Genomic DNA, 20,500 nt, shown 5'->3' with positions numbered 1-20,500 from the left:
AGCTCGTACCGTTTCTCGTAAAAAAATATTATTTTTCATATTCACTGCACAGCTATTTTTCAAAGGAATGAAATAAGTAAATTATTGTTTTTTTATCCACATGCTCACCGTTTCATATCCATTTTCTTCAAAGATTGATTCTCTATGCATGTGTTATACGGTACATGCGTTCCTATCCTAAGCTCCTCAACGAAGAAAAACTTAAATTATCATCCATTCATCGTGATTCTTTTCGTGATAAAAGATATTCTCAAGCTAATTTTTATAATCTTTTAATGATAAAAACATCCTCAAAGCTAATTTTTATAAGCTAAAATTCAAAGAAAAGCTCTCCACTTCCTGAAAAAACCGAAAGGGAGCAGGGAGAAACTCTGTGACGACAACTATGGCCTACGTTGTTTTCTTTTTGACCAGTTGCCTTCTTTTCTTCTCTTTTTATATGTTCACAGTCAAATTTGTCAGGTCAAGCCTTAACTTTTTGAAGAAAATTTGGGTGGCTCTAGATGCTATCTGCATCTCGTGCCACCGTATTTGGCATTTTCGGACGGAGGACAAGGCTTTGCAACAGTTCATAGCCGGCGTCTTGATTCGGTCGGAAAGAAGGAAAAAAAAAAACTATCCTTTTAAATCGAATCATTAAAGTATTCAATGTGAAGCAATATGACCACTCTGTCTAAGATCATTATCCAGCACTAGACGGAAAATATTAAACCCCCTCGAATAAATGTTGTTTTATCACCAAGAAAGAAAGTTAAAAATCCAAAACGTCCTTCTTCATTTTTTTATGTAAGAATTAATCACAGGTTTTTAAATTTGATTCTATGCTCATAATCAAATGGACCAGGGTAGAAATTTTAAACAATAAATTTATAATTAAATTTCGTTTCAAAATATAACAGATTTCAGATTTCTTAATTTTTTTGGCTGTAGAAACCATTGCTTTCAGGTGGTTTTGACGTTTTTCATGGATAGCGAGCAACTATTTCTTATGGAGGCGGAGCATTGCTTAGCTCGGGATACTTGTTTATCTAATTAGGATACTGTTTTCTTTGGAAACTCAATTAAAAGATGACCTACAACTGGGGGGTCAAATTTGTTGCGTGCCCGTCATATTTTGCCGCAGCTGGCGAAACGCTCAGGCAATTTGGAAACGGGTGCTGCAGCGTTTTATGTCATGTTTGAGAATGAGATTCTGTTAGCAGGGATAAAAGTATTTTTTATTTAAAAATATATTAAAATAATTTTTTTATTTTTAAAAAATTATTTTTGTTATTAACATGATCTAAAAATATAAAAAATATAAATTTTAATAAAAAAATAAATTTTAAGGTAACGCGTTGTGCCCTAAGTGCCAACCCAGTCCTGGACATTACCTTATACATCTAAAAAAAATGGAATGAAGGATTTTTATAGTGATTCATTTTTCATATAAATAGAGATGCGACTATCTTTATTTTGAAAAAAAAATTATTTCAATTACATCCTTTAATTGTCTAATTAAATAGAATTAGACGACGAAGGAAAACTGTCCCTGATCAACATGCTGTACCCTACATGGCTCCATCCATTTCCGCTGGGCCTGGTGGTGACGTAATTTTCTCTGGGTCCAATTCTGGGCGCTAAAAAAATTGCAAATCGTTCCTGTGCTCGGCTTGATTCTATCCTCCTCGAAAGGAAAGCCACCATGTGGAATAGCCATGGTGGCGGTGTACGAATTCTTCTTTGCTGGGGACATGATCTGCTAGAAAAAGCCTATGACTTCTGCCACCAGAGTGCTGTCCACTTTCCTGCCTTCCAGTTACCAGGACTGATATTTAAAACGGTATCCAATAACATCAATGGCTGTGGTGCACGGATTGTCGAAGATTCATTTAGTTTTCGAGATAATAATTGACCACTGGTGCACTGGGCGAAGTGACCAGGTTGAGAATAACTAGTTGGTGGCACCATCGTTTTTTAATTTTTTTTTTACTTGCCGATGGGTTTGCAACTCAAACTAAAACTTGAGTTTTAATTCTATCTTTATTAAAAAAAAAGTTGATGCATCTTTTAACAAATATATAATATTATTTAAATAATTTATAGAAAGGCGCGTGGGAATTTTAGGAAAGTTATGGCGGCATGTGCAGAGGCTTTGCTTGGCCAAACAGTGCTTCTAAGGTGGCAATAGAATCCTCTCAATGGTCCTTACCTGCCTAGACAATGTGTGTGACTTTATCACCCCCACTTCGCCATCAACGATCATTTCTTTTTGTTTTTTCTCTCATTGTAGAAAACCATGTTGACCCTAAAAAAATATTCAATGAAACCCTTAAATTAATTTTTTCTTCAGATTTAGTTAATGTTTTTTTATTTAAAATAATTTATAAAATTAGGGTTTGTTTTCAATTTCATACCCTATGAGTTTTTTCATATGTTAAATTTAATTTTTATTTTTTATTACAGTTTATTTTATTTAAAATAGTTTTTAAATTTTTTTTTTAATTTCACCCCCTTAAGTTTTTTTCTTATCGAATTTTATCCTTATTTTTTATTGCTATTTTTTCTAGTTTGATTTTTTTTTTGCGATTTCATCATTTGACATTAAAATTATCCGGTGTTGAGCTTATTAATTGAATTCAGATCCAGAGTTAACGGGTTGCGAGTTTGATATATTAAACCGGGTTTGCTTAGCTTTTTTCCCTTTTTAAATCTTTTTTTTCTTTTTATTTCATCCTCCATTATTTTTTTTCACTTTCTACGAGATTTTTCAGTCGTTTTGAAAAAAACACAAGTTGCCTCGTTTTTTTTTCTAGTCTTTGCTAGATCTAGCTTTTAAAAAAATAAAATTTAACTAGATTAAATTAATTTATTTCAACTTTTCAACATTAAATCTGTCTAGTATTACCTTGGGTTTTTTTCTCGTCTTTGTTAAATCTTGCTTTTTTAAAAGGGATTTTTTTAATTAAAGTAAATTATTTTATTATTTAACATTAAATTCATCAGATATTGAGTTTTTTAGTTGGACTCGGATATGAAATTTGATGGGTCACGAGTTGGAGAGATTAAACAAATTTTAAAAGGTTCACTCGGATTTACTTTTTTTTTTTTTCAGTTCCATCCTCAAACATTTTCTTGCATTTTTTTTTCTGTTTTTTATGAGATTTTCCGTTTGTTTTGGAAAAAAACACGAGTTGCCTTAGACTTTCTTTTTTTGTCTCGGTTGAATTTAGCTTTTTTTATAAAAAATTTTGTTTTTAAATTAGGTTAAATCAATCGATTTAACCTAATTTAGCATGAAATACTTGTTTTATATTATTTTTTAGTTTGTTTTTCTTCTAGCAGCATAGGCAGTTTTTTTTTATTATCTTAATCTTAGATTTTTCTTATCTTATATTTTCCTTACTTATTTGAAAACATTGATGTCACGCTTCTTACATTGTAAAAATAATTGACCTAGCGCCCGAGAGCCATCCAGCTAGTTTTATCAATGCATCTACATATTCCTTAATTTTCTCTCTCTCTCTCTCTTTTTATTATTAGAAAAAGACACTTTTTTTCTTCTTCAAACCGCCAGAGGAATTAAGCGGGAAAACAAAAACCAAAAGCAAACCTTACTGTTTTTGTTTTTGTTTTTGGGCTCGGAAAAACGGACCAAACACGGAATAACCAAAAAAGGAAATGGTAACCATTATAATTATCAAATAATACAACAGTCTGTATACTAGAGATTTTTTATTGAAGAGGAATTGAAATATTATTTTTGGGACTTAACGTAGTTACTTAAAGTCATTATAATTAGTGCTATCAAGTTTACGACACAGAAAAATAATGTTTATTGTGTGATTAGTGCGTTCATAATAATTTTTATTTTTAATTTAAAAAATAATTTTTTTTCCTTTCTAAAGTAATAAAAAACATAGCAATTAAGAAAATCACAAAGAGATTATATAGTATTTCAACGTCACATTAAATAAATCCACTTAACAGTTCATAATTATTTCCTTGTTAATTACAAAGTAAATAGTATTTATTTTTGTCAAAGACAATAATGCGCCTTTTGAGTTGTAATTAAACTATATTACAGTGACAATCAAAATTTTGGAATGATTAGTTATTAAATGATAACAATTCATGATTTAAAATAAATATAATTATAATATCTTCAAATAACCATGTAACAAACATGATCGGTAATATTTTGGAAAACATAGAACACATCCCATCCCTTTACACTCCAGCCTAAATTCACAGAATTCTTAAAATCTGGACAGAGAAAGTCAAAACTCACGCCCAATATACTAGGCCACGATCTCGTAGACACCCAGAAAATCAAAGAACATGGCCCAAAATGCAAACCACCACACATAATTGTAAAACCCAACAAATTATCTCTAGAAATCTAAGAATCGAAATCTGATCGAGTCAATGCTAGCTGAATTTGCTAGAACTTTATTCCGATGAAACGGCCAAGTTTTTAGTGACCCGACCAAACCAGGGCCGACTCGATTGTAAGCCAAAAAAAACTAACAGCAAAACACTGTCGTTGTGTAAAATTCTTTAAAACATCTGTTCTGTTTGTATCTATTTTGATTCAGAGATTGTTTCTCATGAAGCTGTGGACTTGCTCCTCTAATTGACTCCATTAAGGTGTGTCATTAATGGGTATCTTTCAAATTTTGTTTTAGTATTTTTTACGAGATTATGATTTGCGGGTTTTGTTTTTAGGATGATATAATTATGTGATCAGAGATGGAAAAGATTAGTTACGAGAGATTTGGTAAGGTTTTTGGAGTTTATTGCTGAATTTGTAGTTAAAAGGTGTCAGAACTTAATTTTAATAATGCTTCTGATCATAATCCGATATACATTTAATTTATTTAGTTAAAATATTAGGTGGATAATTAGTTTGGATCTTACAAAAAAAAATCAGAAAATAAATGGAAATTAGTCATGATTACACAATTTAAATAAGATTGTTAATTAGATAAGATGGTAAAGTTTGACAATACAATTTAAATAAATAAAAGCTTAATTAACAAGGAAGTTAAAACATCATGAATTGATTTTTATTAAGGGTGTGATGTGTCAATTTATAGAAAAATTAGAGGAGATTATAATGTATTTTTTTTTTTTTAGTTTAACGTGGGTGTCCGGGTCAGCTTGCGCGTACCTCGACTAATCCCACGGGCCCTGAAGTTAACGACCATGTAAGCCTCCAGTGGCCATCATATGAGCAACCACAGGGCTCGAACCTGAGACTACAGAGGGAGCAAACCTCTTGATCCCAAGCTTTTACCACTGGACCACCACCTAGATGATTAATTATAATGTGTTTTTGTTTTTCCTGATATTGGTTCAAATAAGATATAATGATATATTTAACCTTTTTATTTAAAATTGCAAATTACAACTTTAAAAATCCTGTTTTATAAATACATATCACTATATATATATATATATATATATATATATATATATATATATATATATATATATATATATAAACAGAACAAAAAAGATAAATACAAGAAGAGCAAATAAAAAATCCTTAAAGAAATCATTTAGCAGTTGGTTAAATAGTAAAAGATTGGAACCAAAAGGTTTATTCTCCTTGTGGTCTCAGGTTCAAGTCTTGTGATTGCAAATATAATGGTCACTAAAGACTTACATAATTGTTAACTTTAGGACTCGTAAGATTAATCGAAATGCATGCAAGCTGGTTCAGACAACCACGTTAATAATAATAATAAAAAAAATCCTTAGTGAAGAGATATAGATAACAGATAAAAAAAAGAAGAAGAAAAAAAAAAGAGAGAGTCGTTCATCATCATCTTCCAAGAATTATCACCTAAAAAAGAAAAACTTAGCCCCTTAATTTTATCTCTTTCCCCTACCGTGACAAAAAAACAAAAAAAACAGCCACCCAAACAACAACTTCCTGCAACAGCTCAAGTTCACCCGAGCAGAAGAGGACCCTCAGGTACAAATCTCTTACCTTTCTTTATTTTCCGTGCATAAACTGTTTAAAAGCATCATCCTCGCATGTTTTAGGTTCGACTTTCTTGCTCTTTTTTTACCCGGCAAATCAAAATGTTTGTGCAATGATTAGAGTAATGAAAAAAAAAGGGACTGATATATGTTTAAGTTCCTTCGTGGAGCCCTAGTTAATTTTTGCTAGAAAACAAGTTACTAATCGGAAAGGTTGGTGTTTTCATTTACAAAGACTGCTCTTCTCCGGAAACTGTAATCTCGCTAAAGTCCACTGTCATACAACATATGTCGGTGGCAAAGTTTGTTGCTTGTGACTCCTGGGTAGTAGAAAGTCCTAGATTAAGGAACCATGAGGCTTCAGTTAGTTTTTAGTTGCATGACTGTTATGGTTTTTAAACTGTTTTTATTTCGTTTCCAAAGATAACTTGCATGTGCGTATCTTTTTCTTCTTCTGTTTTTTTTATATTGTAGATATTTGGGTCATCTTATGTATATCTTAATTAATTTTTTGAGATTCTAAAATTAGTAATCATATAAATTTTATATAATTTATAATATTTAAATTGATAATTTTTAAAAACAAACTAAAAGATAACAAATTAACCTCTGCCCTTCAAGATTGCAAGTGCAGTATGTATCTTTCACGTAGTCACAACTTTGGTTTTTATTAGCTGGTTCTCTTTAGAAAGCTAGGCGGGCGGTACAGACATTAGACCGAGATACTGTGTTGGATATTTCATTTAGTATGATGAAGCAGCTTGTTATAGTTAAGATTTTAATATTTATATTTAATTTTTGTAAATATTAAAATTAAATAAAATCTACAGAGTTGTATACTTTTCCACCTCCAGTTCTTTCTCTTCTTCGATTTTTCTTGTTAGATTATTATTTCATATTTTTAATCACTTTTCTACCGCATCACTTATTATTTCTTTTTTTCTTCTCTTTCTTTGGCTTATTCTTCTCACAGCTCATTACTTCGTCTTTTTAATCATTTTTGTCCTGCATCAGTGGGGCAGGACTCTTGGGATGTCAGGTTTCATGCAAGAGAACTTTTGTGTAAATGGTAGATGCTTCGGGTTTAGCTTAAGACAAAGGTTTCTCTTATGGTTTTTGTGTTGTATTATGATTCTGGGGAGAAAAGGAAATATGCATGTTAGCATGGACCAGTTTCAGTTTTCTTTTTTTTATAGTTTAAGTGTTCGGACCAGCTTGCGCGTACCTCGACTAATTCCACGGGCCCTGAAGTTAATGATCATGTAAGCCTTCAGTTGTCATCATATGAGCAACCATAGGTCTCAAATCTGAAACCACAGAGAAAACAAATTTTCTAATTTCAAACTCTTATCACTGGACCACCACCTAGATGGTTCCAATTTCAATTTCTTATTTAAGGATAATGTTATGGCAAGGCATACGAATCATTGAAAAACAAGTACTCGGCATCTTGTTTGGATTTGTGGCATGTAAAATTCATAGAACGTCCAATGTCCTTAGGTCATATTATTATGAGAAAAAAGAAAAAAAGAAAATCTTTTGTTAACAAATTCTCTTTTAACTGAAAATCATTAAACGGCTAAATAACTTTCATTTTGTAAGGCCAAGTTTCTTAAAACTTCCATCTTTAACATGGAGGCGAGAACGAAGACAGCAAGTAACAAATTCTGCAAAACACATACAGTAAGTAAAATTTGAGTCAACAGTAATCGTGTTAATGATTTACATTAAGATAAATATAATAAATATATATTTTTTTTATACCGTAGGTGTCCGGGTTAGTTTGCGCGTACTTCAACTAATCTTACGGGTTATGAAGTTAACGACCATGTAAGCTTCCAGTAGATCTGAGATTTATGAAACTCGAACCGGTGATCTCTAGAGTTTGAAATTAATAAATATATAAATTTTAACATGTATAATATTGACCTATTGAGTTGATATAGTAATACGTGGATTAACTTGGAGACATGTGACCCAAATTCTTTACCGAGTCGGATATACTTTTAATATAAAATGTCGTTAGTAATTTACCCTACCATTTCAAAAGATATAAAATGGATAGTTCAACCGTTTATGTTTCAAACGACAATATTAATTAGCACTAGAGATGCTTAAGAGCTTTTATTCGTATAAAACATATGCAAAAAGCTATAAAAAATAAAACAACGTGGCATGGTTCGAGGAACAAATTCAAGGGTACATAAACCATTAATATTTACATCTAAATTCATATCTAATAATAAGACTTAAATAAGTTCAAGAAAGTGATCACTAATCTTAAATTCTTAAGAATCCAAAACAAATCACTTTCACAAAGCGAAAGAGGAATAAAGAGAGATGATATGTTTGACTTTAGATTACGTGGCTTCTCTTTAAAGGTGCTAGAGAAAAGAAAATATTAAAAAAAACTTACAATATCATTTCAATAATAAATAAAGATAAAATAAAATAAAAATTCCAAAAACGAAAAATAAACAGCTCATGGTATTTGTTTTAGAATCAATTGCTTTTGACTTTTTTTTTTTCAATCTTCTATGGCTTTTCATTCAAAAGCATGATTTCAAAGTATTTATTAATATTTAAAAACTAATATCACTCACAAATGATCTTACATTTATTTTAAAAATCTATAATTTTATAACTTTTGACCACGTTTAGAGAAAAAAAAAGGAAAAATTATATATATAAAAAATAAGAATTACAAAAAATTAAAACGCTGTCATTTCGTAAAAGTCATTTTCGTTTTAATTGTTTTGTGCACTCCAATAACCTAAGGTCTTTTATCGGGTAACGGGTAAGTTCTGAACCGAATTTGAACATGCACACGCACCGATTCAGAACTCCTACAGTTAGTACCACAAGACGGTGCTAGGTCTATACCGTCACCCCCTCTCTGTTTAACCGCCACCGATCCGAAAATAAAAATAATGCGAAAATCTCACTCGTCAGAGTTTTATATTTACCGCCACCGTCGTTGATTGCAGGGAGGAGAAAGAATGGAGAACAGTTTCAGAGACCGAGTTGATAAAATCTTCGGCTCTCTCACGCCCTCTTCTTCGTCTAAACCACAACCTTCTTCGTCTAATCCACAACCTTCTTCGTCTCTCCAATCAGGTTTATGGTCTCTCACCGACGATGCGATCGAGAGGAAAGAGTGGAAGAGAGACGCTTCTTCTCTCTCTGCATCCTTCGATAGAGACGAAATACCGTGCGCCGCGTCTTTTGACAAGTTAAAAAAGGGGAGGAAAAAGAAGAACTTTGAGCTTGATGATGACATGGATGAGCTTGATGATGACGAAGACGATGGAGAGTTGAACCGGTCGGAAGATGGTTTGGAGGATTGGGAGATTCGATCCTCGATTGGTTTGGACCCTACTCTTGATAATGAGGTAGAGATTTTTTCTTCAGTCTGTCATGTTTTTGTTATCAATTTTCTTGATTTGCTCTTCTTAGACATCAGAGCTACGGAATTTGCTTGCTTTATTTTCTTCCCATTAACAAATTAGTTTAGGCATCCTAGAAAGTTTTGAGAAGACAAATGTGACAATGCAGAAATTCTGGCTATTAAAATTTCAATAACTGGAAACAGTATATCTTTGGATTTGTAGGCTTGGCATGATACTAGATCGAGTAGAATGCATTGCTCATGTATTCATTTTAGTAGATGCATAAATTTTAGGTTGAAAATTTTGGTCAGATTCTTATTTTGCATAGCATTATTTCGTGTGTGCGTGTGCGTTTATTGTTTCTTCTTCTTTGGCATGGCCGGCGAATGATGATCGAGGGACACTATGTTATTACTCTGTCACATGTGAAGAGAGGTCGGATTAGGCTAAGAGGCTGATTTTTTATTTTGATTTTGAAAACCATGATCCCTATTAATGGAATCCCACTGAACACACTTTCTAGTCTGTTCAATATTTCCTTCTTTCTTATCCCTTTCAATTCTAAGAAATACAGAAGAACTTCTGATGCTTTAATAAACCTGTCAATTCTGCTTCGAGTTGAAACATACCGTGTAGCTGAATGAAGAAGTCAGAGTATCTTCATATGAAACAATCCCTAGAAAGCTCTCTAGGATAACCAGAAGGATGGAAAGCCTTTCCCCTAGTAGGAGTCTTAGGTTATGTATCAAATTCCTAGACTGGGAAGTCTGAAACTCCTGAATCTATTATATTTAGATGATTATGAATTGTTGGATTGTGAAAAGAAGAGAGACTAGAACTAATTTTATTCCTATACTTCACCGTCTTTCCTTAGATCTACTTGGTTTCTTTCTTGCTTAGCTGTGACCTTTAACGGAGGCTGACATATTACTGGTTTCAACTGATGCAGGAGGAAGAAGATGAGTATGATAAAGTGGCTGAGGGAAGAGAAAATGCTGGAGAGCGCATGTATATGAAGGATGTTACTGATCAAGGGTCTTATTTAAACTATTACAATGTGATTTCCAAGTCATTACATGCTAATAGGGATTCACGTGCCAATCACCTGGGAGCAGAAATTAGGCTGCAAGAAGATCAAGTTGAAGCTCAAACACTAAATTCTCACAATGATTGTGATAAAGCTATAGAATGCCAGGCAAAGGCATCCAACGAATGTGGTGGTGGGCAGCTGAAGTCTATATTGAAAAGGAAACAGTATAATTCAGATTTCAAGTCATGCAAACGTGTCAGGTTTGAACCTGGTTGTGGAACTGTGCATAAAGAAGAAGCATCGGTAGAAATTCAAGACATTTCCATCAACACCTCTTCAGCAAATGATTTGGTTTCAGAAGATCGATCCTTCACTGTTCAGAATGCTCCTGGAGTTCCAGATTATTTAAGGAATCCTTCAAAGTATACCCGTTACAGTTTTGATCCATCCACTGAAGTTGATGAAAAATCCAATACTCGAGCTTATATGGACTTTAGTAAGCTGGTCAAACATTCTAAATCCACAGAATCAGAGCTGGAGGAAGCTTCATCTGATCTTCCAAAATCGGTGACCTTTATCCCAAAGAAAAAGGCAGATGAAATAAAAGCTGTAACTAGTGACAGCATGGTTAAGCAGGATAAGGGACATCATAACGATCACCATGCGAATGCCCCAAACTTCCCTATTAGCATTGCAGCTGGGGAATCCCAAGATTCTGAAGCTGGTGCTGTGGCGGAAAATGAACCAGAAAGAAATATCGTAGACAGAAATAATAGTTCCCATAAACCTGCTCGCAGGTATCGAACAAAGTCAAGCTCGGATGACTTTGATCCTTGATATATTTTGAGGTTTTTGCAGTCCTACTTACTAGATTTCACGAAAGAAATCTCATTGCACTTTCTTATTACCGACCTTATGCCTCCATAGAACCCTGTTTCCAGCAAGTTTTGGGCTGGCTTTTTTTCTACTACCATGCAGTTTATCATGAAAATTTGGTTCATACTGTAAAAGAAGGGGATAGTTAAGTATTTGCGTTTCCCCTTGAATGAAATCCCAAATTATTATTGTACAGGAGCGGATCTCTTCGCTTGATTTATGTTGTTCTGTTGGAATGAAGCTCCTGCATCAGCAGATTGCAGGTGTCGTCTGCCAAGCTTGTTTTTATCCGTTGTTTTTATTTCTTGATGATCTGTAAAATTTCTGCAACCCGACATGTTAGATTTCTGCACAGAAATCTCATTTTGTTTTCCATAGTGACTTCATGCAATTCTCCTTAGTTTTGTTTCACACGATTCCAAGCCTGGCTGCTTTCCCTATTATGCAGGTTTGTATGATAATGAAGATTTGGTTTACAACATGTATGATATCACAACTCATCATGTGCAGAATCAAACTCACATTTCATTATTTGGTTTATGCATGTCATGATGGAAATTCAGCTTCGACGAGTACATTTATTAATGTTGCTGCATCACCAAGTTGCAGATGTCGTTCAAGCTTGGGTGGTGCCATTTTTTGCACTAGTGTGAGAATGTATGCTCCTTGTCAGTTTAAATTTTCTGATAGCTCTTCTGGATCGAAAACCATGGCTTGCGTTTTCTATTCATTGGTACCTAGGAATAACAGGAATCTCACTCGACTTGTGAAAAATAGCAATATGCTTTTTCGAAAATTAGCAATATATTCCATCGAGAGTGGCCATCTGGACCTTGTAGATATCAGAAAATACCATATCACAATTGATTTACAAGCATCGGTAGAGGGCCAAAAATTCGAAACAAATAGTACTTCGACAATTTACATAGAGTGTAGGCATTGAAAGGCCTGTACGAGGAACTTGTCCATTTAAATGACAATAGAGATCGCAATGCATGTAAGGAATGCCTTCTGTAGCTTAAAATAACGAGTAACCTGTACAAATCCCCAAACATACAAGTCATAACAATAAAGAAGCAGAAATGCGGTGGTGTATATGCTTATCTCTGAGTTTATTATCTACCCAAGGACCCTATGGCCTATAATGGCACTGGAGCCCAAAAAGTGGGGAACTGTAAGGAAAAATAGTAAAAAAAAAAAAAAACAAGGTGTGAAATGAGGTCCTAAGATAAATCATCAAAATCAATTCACCAATACTTCACCCCCCCAGCTAAATCTATGGAACTAGGAACTTGTTATGTACACATCACCTATCTGGCTTTAGCTACAACTTATCAGCTATTTTCCCAAGGGCATCCGCAAGCTTATTAAGAACAGCAACCAAGCCATCTGCATGGTCCTTCCTCTGCTCCCGGTCCAACTGATAATTGGTGTTCTGAGCTTCAAGCTGAGCGGTCAGCATCTTGCCATTCCTTTCCAAGACATGAATCAAATGGCTATGTGAGCTGACGGTTTCCTCACCCCCATCTATTGCAAACCGTTTTCGTTTCCGATCCTCATGTGAAGCAGAACCCATCTCAGGATTTGTAGAAGGTCTCTTATCATTTAGTGAACCTGCAACGTGCAAAAAAAGATGAGCACATTTCTCTGTATGTAAAACAGGTCTACGGTGAAGTTTTAAAGACCAAGCCAAGATGCAAAATGGTTAATCACCAACTTTTTCTCAAAACCAGCAAGAGAAAAAAACCCTGAAAGTTTCATACAAATATACATCAGTGCTGCTCAATTGACTATTTTGATCATCGAAGCAGCTCAGTTCCGGGGGATGGAAAAATATACACACTGGTGCAGGTACACAAACTCTAAACAAGGAAGTCGATTTTTTTTGACAGACTACGGTTGTAAAAGAACCACTTTCTATATTGAAACAAGAATTCCACAGAAACCTTCCCGGTAATAAAACTTCACGATATATAATGCAATTAGTGGTGACAGCACAACTGAAAATTAGTAGCCAACAAAACCTTGGAAAACACAAATGACATGAATTAAAGGCAGATTGTGACAAACTGATCTAAAAGTCAACTCGAAGTCCGAGAAGACACTAAAGATCACGGGGTCACAATCAAGCCATGACTCTTATTCCACATGATCATTATTTTTTCATTTGAAACAATCATCCCTGTTCAGGTATTCGTCACAAAGAGTCTGCTACGTATTCATTCACATAAAACATAGTGATTCGAAAAAAGAAGAAGTCCTTGCTAAAGTACATCTAAGATTTAATTAGCGCTCGTCCTAACCACATAGTCCGGTGGAAGGCTGGAGCTACGACTCCACCTCCACCTCACACTCAATCATGAATAAACTTGCAGTACTATCAGTGATTCCATAAAAGAATATGGATTGAGAAAGAAGCTCAAAAAACATAGCCAATATGAAAAATAAACAACCATCAGACCAGAGCATTCATTACCTTGAGCTTCACTTGCTTGTGGAGCTGGTTGGTACTGTTTCTCTGTACACGACAAGAAGCCAAACAAAGAGCTAAAAATATCAGCAACAATATCATTTCGCCCGGTTAAAAACTGACAATCTAAAATCTTTGTTATGGATAATAAATAAATAGAAAAGAAACGGGTTTTTTTTTTAAAATAAAAAAAAGTCCACACAAAATGGCCCGTGTTAAAATCCTACCGCCAACTTCATAGCATCATCATCTACCACTAAAAATCTCAAATCTTTAGTAACCAAACAAAATTTACAGAACCAAAACCACAATTATTATATAAACCCAGAAACCTCGAATTTCCAAAAAAAAAAAAACCCTCCAACTCCAAAAAAATTACCTGAAATCGGCGTCGGAATAGCAACCGCCGCCTTTATCGGCTGCAACTCCTTAACTACCGCATCCGGACTCCTTCCTCCTTCCTCTTGCTCAAAATCCGAAAACAACCCATCCTCCGCCGCTGCACTCCGTCCACTATCAAAAACCACCCCCTCCGCTACTGTCTCCGCCTCTACCGCCGCCGAAGATGGCGCCAAAGCTAGTGCCAATCCCTGGACCGTACCACCACCACCACCACCATCGAGTATATCATAGACCTCCCTATCAAAAAACCCAGGCAACTTCCTTTCCCTTCTCAAATCATTCCTCATGAACCAAAACGACTCCGTTTCATCTCTTATTGAAGCCTCCCATTCCTTTATCTTCTTATAATCACCAGCTAAATTGCTCCATCTTTTACGACACTGAACCGGTCCCCGGTTCACCCCATGTTTTTTACAGTAAGTAGATACTGAAGCCCATTTTGGTTCCACTTGACCCGGCCCGATGCCCATACCCGACGCCCGACCTCTTCGGACTCTGTTTTCTGCCACTCTCTTGCCCTGTATGAGTACTAGGATTTCTTGCCGGGTCCAACGAGGGAGTCTCGGTGCTTTGTTCCCGTCATCTCCGCCGTCACGGATGCTGGTGTCAACGCCGTTAGTTCTTTCGCCGTCAACGGAGTTTTGAGTTGGGGTTAAGTTTAATTGCTGCTCTAGAGCCATAATTAAAGAAAATAATGAAAGATGTATTTTTTTTTCTTATAATTTCTCGAAAGGCACGTGACTTAACGGAGGGTGGGGGAGTAACGGCGTTCTAAGGAAGAGCCGTTACGGCGTTTAGAGGAGGAGGGGTCATCAATCGCTCATCCTCCCCGTAATAACAGAATTGAGAGGAGAGAAACTGAAGAGAGGTTTTTTGCGTTACGGGATTGGTGTGGTACTTTTCTCCCTCCCTCCTCTCTCTCTCTCTCTCTCTCTTAATTTTTTATTATTTACTACAGAGGTATTGACCGAGTGGTGCCTTTCAACCCCTAATTAAGGGTAGTCAATTGTGTGATTGATCAAGGGTTACATCTTTAATTTCTCAATTAATTAGGGGTGGTTTGATAAGCTTAGGGTATAGTTGATTTTGACAAGGGGTGCCCTTCCTATTAAGTACTTTTCAAGGGCCCCTTAACAGGTCATTATCTTCGAGTAAAATATGATTAATTCTAACACGTTTTATTGGGCCACCTCTCACTTGCTACGTATCTTTTTTTCATCAAAAATGTGTTGATTCTCTTGCCCACGGTTTCGCAAATGCTCTTTAATTAAATTAATTAACATTTTTGTTTTACGATCAATTAATAAATATCTTAATCCTAATTGGACAGAGATCTTGAGAGAGAGAAAAATAATCTCTACATTTAAAATAAAATATAATTATTCCCTGAAATTTTTCTCTACAAGTGCAAAAGATTCTACTTTTTTTTAGTTTCCTATTCAGCCATGGTGTGGACTAAAATGCTGATAAGGGCGTCCTACCCTACCACTAGAACAGATCTGTCAATCTCTACCCCTCTAATCTCACTCAATCTTTTTCCCTAATCTTCACTTATGAGCATGCCCCATAATTTAAAGCCACTTTTTGCTGGCTAGATTTGGAAGGAGAGAGTTTCATTTGGTGCATTGCCTCCTTTTCCTGCCTTTCTTTTCTTCTTATCGTCTTCCTGGCTAATGAAGTGAATTAACCCATCTGGTTTCTTGATGAACAATACATTATACAAGTGTTTGGTTGTAGAAGAAAGCTTCTTCCACATAGGAGGGGCAACGCAAGGATAGGGGGGGGGGGGGTTAGTGAAGGGTCACATTCTTCCTGCGATGCAGTGGGGACCAGGTTGATGATCATGGCCCCTCCATTTTCATGGGCTTATTTGTAATATGAAGAGAGAGCCTAACCTATAATTGCTGCGTTTATTGGTTGATCCTCTCTGACTATATATGTTTTTTCTCTCCTGTTTTTGGTCCTCTGGTTGAAGGAAATGGTTAGCAAACTTCATGTCAGCATCCCTCGAGCATGTAATTGATATTTACTGTGCATGCACACGATTGGAACACTGATGGTTTGTTTAAAATCTAAGAACAAAAGATAAAAAATTATCTCAATATGATGTGCTCAGTGATATCAAATTGGGTCTAAAAATATTTAGACCTTGTTCTAACATCTTTAGTTCGCACAGCTAATTTCTGCTTTATTCAGACTGTTAAGTGGTTGGAGCTCTTCAGTAACTTGCATTTACAAGACCTAATATTTCTTTGATCAACCTATGTATATGCTTTCGTTTGAGGATCATTAACTTGAAGTTAAATATATCTTATGTTATGTTCATTCTACATCTCATTTTGACTTATCTTTTAATGCCTATTAGAGTATCTTATTGCATGGCTTTAACAACTCTAATTGGTTGGTAATTTCGATGATCAAAATTCTATGATTTTTTATTCTATATATCTTTATCGTTATCTTATCTCTTAAAAGTCTAGTAAATAGAAAATAATTGTTCGATCTTCTACGAGGACTGAATATAAAACTATTGCTCAGTTACTGTAACTCTTCTTCTTATTATCTAAACTTGACTATATGTTATCTTCTTTTTCTATCTTATGTTATGATAATCTTGGAACAATTTATTTTATAGCTAACTTGGTTTTTTATTCACGCATGAAATATGTTAAAATTAATTTTTATTTTATTAGTTATATGATTGCAAAAGGAATTGTAAGCTTAATTTATAGTCATTAATGATTTGATAAATGATGTTCTTACCAAATATTGAGCTCTGTGCATTTTGCTCCTTTTTTTTTTTCTTATTTAAGTTAGGTGTGTACTCTCACTCAACTTGTAGAGGCATATTAAAGCCCAATACTAGAAAGGAGGTCTAATAGATTTCCTAACTATACAAGAAAACATATTTTTCTTGTTTTGTATTTTTTTTTAAATCTAGTTTGAGACATACTTTTCATGTTTTGTATTTTTCATGTTTGTGCTAGGGTTAGTGTGCGAGCATGCACATTTATAAGCTTGTAATGTACCAAAAAATAGATTAAATCTAATACAAAAATTCACAACAAAGAGCCAGGCAAATTATTTTCTGCCAAATTCTCTTCTTTATCTCCCTTCCTTTTCTTTTCATTCCCTTATTTTTAAACACATCAACTTAAGAAGAAGAGTCGCACCTTCATCAAAGGATCTTCAACCTCATCACAACACATTAAAAAAAAAAAACACTGATTTATTGATAAAAAGAAAAGTACACGAGCAAGAATTAACTATTTTTAATGATTATACTTGTTTTAAACTAGTTTCTTGATTAAAAAAAAATAGTAAAGTCTTTCTCAATTTAATTTAAAGCTTTCTAAAACAATGTTAGATATTTTGCTTGAAAAAATTAACCACCCGATTAGATTTGATGCTACCAGCGCAATCACATGATGTTTTTGATGACTTAATTTCCACCTCAAGGCTGATGAAATCATTGTAAGAGATTACAGTTACCTCACGCAAATGGCTGGTTAATTAAGCAGCATTCTAGCTATGGTCACATGCATTGTCTAGAGTAATCAACTAAAGCCAAACAAATTATGCTTAATCCTTGATTAGACCATAGGACCACACCATGATCAAGAATCCCAACAATTTCTTGAACAACTCTTGGTCTTTTTTGTGGCTTGTGGGACTGACAGCAGGTGTGGGTCCAAAATGGTTTCTTAATCACCAAAATTATCTTCTAATTATGGCGTTTGCTACTAGAACCAATTAAGGAGTAAGTGATGTTTCCCACGCTGAATATTATTGATTTGTAAACTTAATCACAACTCAAAGAAAAAAGAGCATCTCTTTGTGCGTGACCTGTTTCGATTGGATTGATTGGCTTCTCGATGAGTTAGGCATGGTCGTGTCTACTGGTTACTTTTCGAGGCCAAATTAATGGGAAGGTAGTCGTCGTTGGATCTCCGTGTTCCACAGTCTCTATGCAAGATTAGCCGAACCACAAAAACACATAGCTATGGCCCAGAGAACTCAATTACCTTTTTTTGTGTTTTTTTTTTTTCCTTTGAGAGGGTACAAAGACCTTTAAACTAGACAATGAAATGTAATTCTCTCATTCTTGATTCGTTTCTGTTTTTAGAATTCAACCTGAATCTTTGATCTAAACCGTTGAATTTGGTTATTTGGAGACATGAGGTAGCGAAATCATTTAACATTAGTGACTGAAAATAGAACTGTACAACATATTTATGGGGAAGCTAATGATGCCGCTGATTAGCTCGTTAATTTTGGTTTGTTCAAGCATCCTTCAGGGATGATTTGACTATTAACATCTTTCAGAGAGTTTGTATTAGTTTTTTATTAGAATTTGATTGGACCAGTATTTCCTTATTTGTTTTTGTTTTAGACTTTTAACCCCAATTTATATATAAAAAAACATCATGGAAATAATTAAGAAAAGGAAAACAAAATTTTTCATCATAGAAGTCAGTCCCATAAGCCATAAGAAACAATATATCTCAGCAATACTACTTAACTAGACAAATTTCCCCTTGCGTCGCTGACTTGATAATTGAGCATGCCTATGGGGTTCGGTCTCAAATATATAGTGCTAATAGGAACGTTTCAAACTTCATTTTGATATATATATATATATATATATATATATATGAACTTGAGTGTGTAGATCAAGGTGGTTGGGTTTTGACTTAGTAAGCATATACGTCCGTGAAGTCCAAACTTTCAATTTGAGGATCATAGCAGCATGCTTCCTCCTAATATCCAATTACAACAAATGGGATTATTTGTCAATAAAAAATGGTGCTGGCGAGGTTTTTGTAGCTCAAGAAAAGCCTAATAACAAATATTTATTATCCCACAGTCCCGAGACGATGAGTTGTTGGTGGCATGTCACCCTAAGTAATGGCAACAAGATGGTTTCAGACCAATTTTCGGCCCATAAGATATGGTATTAGGTAACAAAAGATAGAGTGATAGGCATGTGTCAATGCATCATTGCCCTATTTGTTGCCCAGGTCTTCCATTTAGGCAAATACATAAGAAATTTAGAACACGCAATGTGGTTTTACTAATTTGTGAATAACCCGTCAAGACACGCCTGCTAGGCATGCCTAGTCCATGGCATGCAAGTGAATATATAGCTTTGCATGCATTTTTCTCATTGTTTGACGGGTCCAAGTAAAAGACAATCACAAGCAGTGGAAGTGGGCCAATAATTCACCACCGAAAACGCATTTGATCAGTTCTCGAGTTAAAAGGTAATTGGTTGTGGGCGATTATAACGTCTCTGGATTGGAAGAAAAAGGAGTTGGATCAACTTTACTCTTTCGTTTTGGTAAAAGGGATCAACGTGTGTGCCGTCGTCAACAAGGCCATGTATTTGTAATCTCATCGTTGACAAAAGACTAACACAGTAACAACAGGTCGGAAAATGGAATCTCCCCAAAAGAAAAACGCAAAGTGACCGTTCATGTAGCCACCAGCACTAGGAAAAAAGCAAGAGATGCATACCACACCTTACAATTTTTGTGCCTTCTTCAATGCTTTTATTCACTTGTTGTAAACAAATAATCAGGACCACATAGAGAGCCGTGGTTCGAGGAATAGGCCAAATGGATTCGGCAAGATCAGAGAGGATTGGTTTAGTCTTTTTGACTCTGGCTCTGTGTACTACTATTATCTTAGAGCCAGCAAATTGTTTGCGCCTTGAGTGTGCTCCATATCAAGTGATTCACAGCCAAAAAGATAGTGAAATAAGATGTTACAGAATGGCTACTTGGGTTTCCACTTCACCAATCAACTCTCGACTCCTACAGGGACGCAGCTGGTGATGGTATCAAAATTTTAGCATCTCTCTCCCCCACGAATTTAAGTATCCTTCAGTGGAAGAGATCACAAATCACTTTTTTGTTTATTTAAGCTCTCTTTCCCTCGACCAATGGATCAATCTTGCTTTTGTTTGTTTGATACAGTACAGTAAAAAGAGGATGATACACCTTCACACAATTTATTCTTCTAGCTATGTCATTTGTGTTTTGCTAGGAGTCCGATAAAAAAAGAGAGAGAGAATAATATCCAATCAATGCGATCACATTTTATAGAAATAGAAAAATCAATATTAAATAATGAAAAAAAAATTTACAAAAATAAACAAAAAATAACAGAGAAAAAGAAAAAAAATTATGATAATCTTTAAAAAAAAATGAAAAAAATCACGAAATCTATTTTTTTTAAAAAAAAAAACCAATGTTGAATTATAAGATGGAAATGATTAAGAAAAATAGCATTTATAAGCTATAAAAAAATTTGAACCCACCTGAGTCAACCCTTCAAATTTATAGATCATGTTATGAGATT

General features: G+C 34.6%; 2 protein-coding genes across 2 annotated transcripts; one reads left to right on the top strand and one right to left on the bottom strand.

The window, feature by feature from the left end:
• The first annotated feature begins 8,753 nt into the window (after positions 1-8,753).
• On the top strand, positions 8,754-11,676 carry LOC133701703 (uncharacterized). The gene is made up of 2 exons (XM_062125734.1): positions 8,754-9,362; positions 10,309-11,676. The coding sequence occupies exons 1-2, from the start codon at positions 8,970-8,972 to the stop codon at positions 11,224-11,226; spliced, it is 1,311 nt and encodes a 436-aa protein (XP_061981718.1). The 5' UTR covers positions 8,754-8,969; the 3' UTR covers positions 11,227-11,676.
• A 585-nt stretch (positions 11,677-12,261) lies between these two features.
• On the bottom strand, positions 12,262-15,098 carry LOC133701704 (trihelix transcription factor ASR3-like). Its single transcript, XM_062125735.1, has 3 exons — positions 14,115-15,098; positions 13,742-13,783; positions 12,262-12,879 (listed from the first exon to the last, which is right to left on the bottom strand). The coding sequence occupies exons 1-3, from the start codon at positions 14,815-14,817 to the stop codon at positions 12,590-12,592; spliced, it is 1,035 nt and encodes a 344-aa protein (XP_061981719.1). The 5' UTR covers positions 14,818-15,098; the 3' UTR covers positions 12,262-12,589.
• Positions 15,099-20,500: the final 5,402 nt, after the last annotated feature.

This window comes from Populus nigra, chromosome 8 (assembly GCF_951802175.1).
Source record: "Populus nigra chromosome 8, ddPopNigr1.1, whole genome shotgun sequence".
Classification (NCBI taxonomy): Eukaryota; Viridiplantae; Streptophyta; class Magnoliopsida; order Malpighiales; family Salicaceae; genus Populus; species Populus nigra.
This window is presented reverse-complemented; position numbering and strand designations above follow the sequence as displayed.

What these genes read in the sequence shown, in the direction of transcription:
- LOC133701703 (XM_062125734.1), top strand. Translation starts at nt 8,970, where the DNA reads ATGGAGAACAGTTTCAGAGACCGAGTTGATAAAATCTTCGGCTCTCTC. An exon ending in ACCCTACTCTTGATAATGAG is followed by an intron (nt 9,363 to 10,308) that starts GTAGAGATTTTT and finishes CAACTGATGCAG; the next exon opens with GAGGAAGAAGATGAGTATGA.
- LOC133701704 (XM_062125735.1), bottom strand. Translation starts at nt 14,817, where the DNA reads ATGGCTCTAGAGCAGCAATTAAACTTAACCCCAACTCAAAACTCCGTT. An exon ending in TATTCCGACGCCGATTTCAG is followed by an intron (nt 13,784 to 14,114) that starts GTAATTTTTTTG and finishes TGTCGTGTACAG; the next exon opens with AGAAACAGTACCAACCAGCT. An exon ending in ACAAGCAAGTGAAGCTCAAG is followed by an intron (nt 12,880 to 13,741) that starts GTAATGAATGCT and finishes TGCACGTTGCAG; the next exon opens with GTTCACTAAATGATAAGAGA.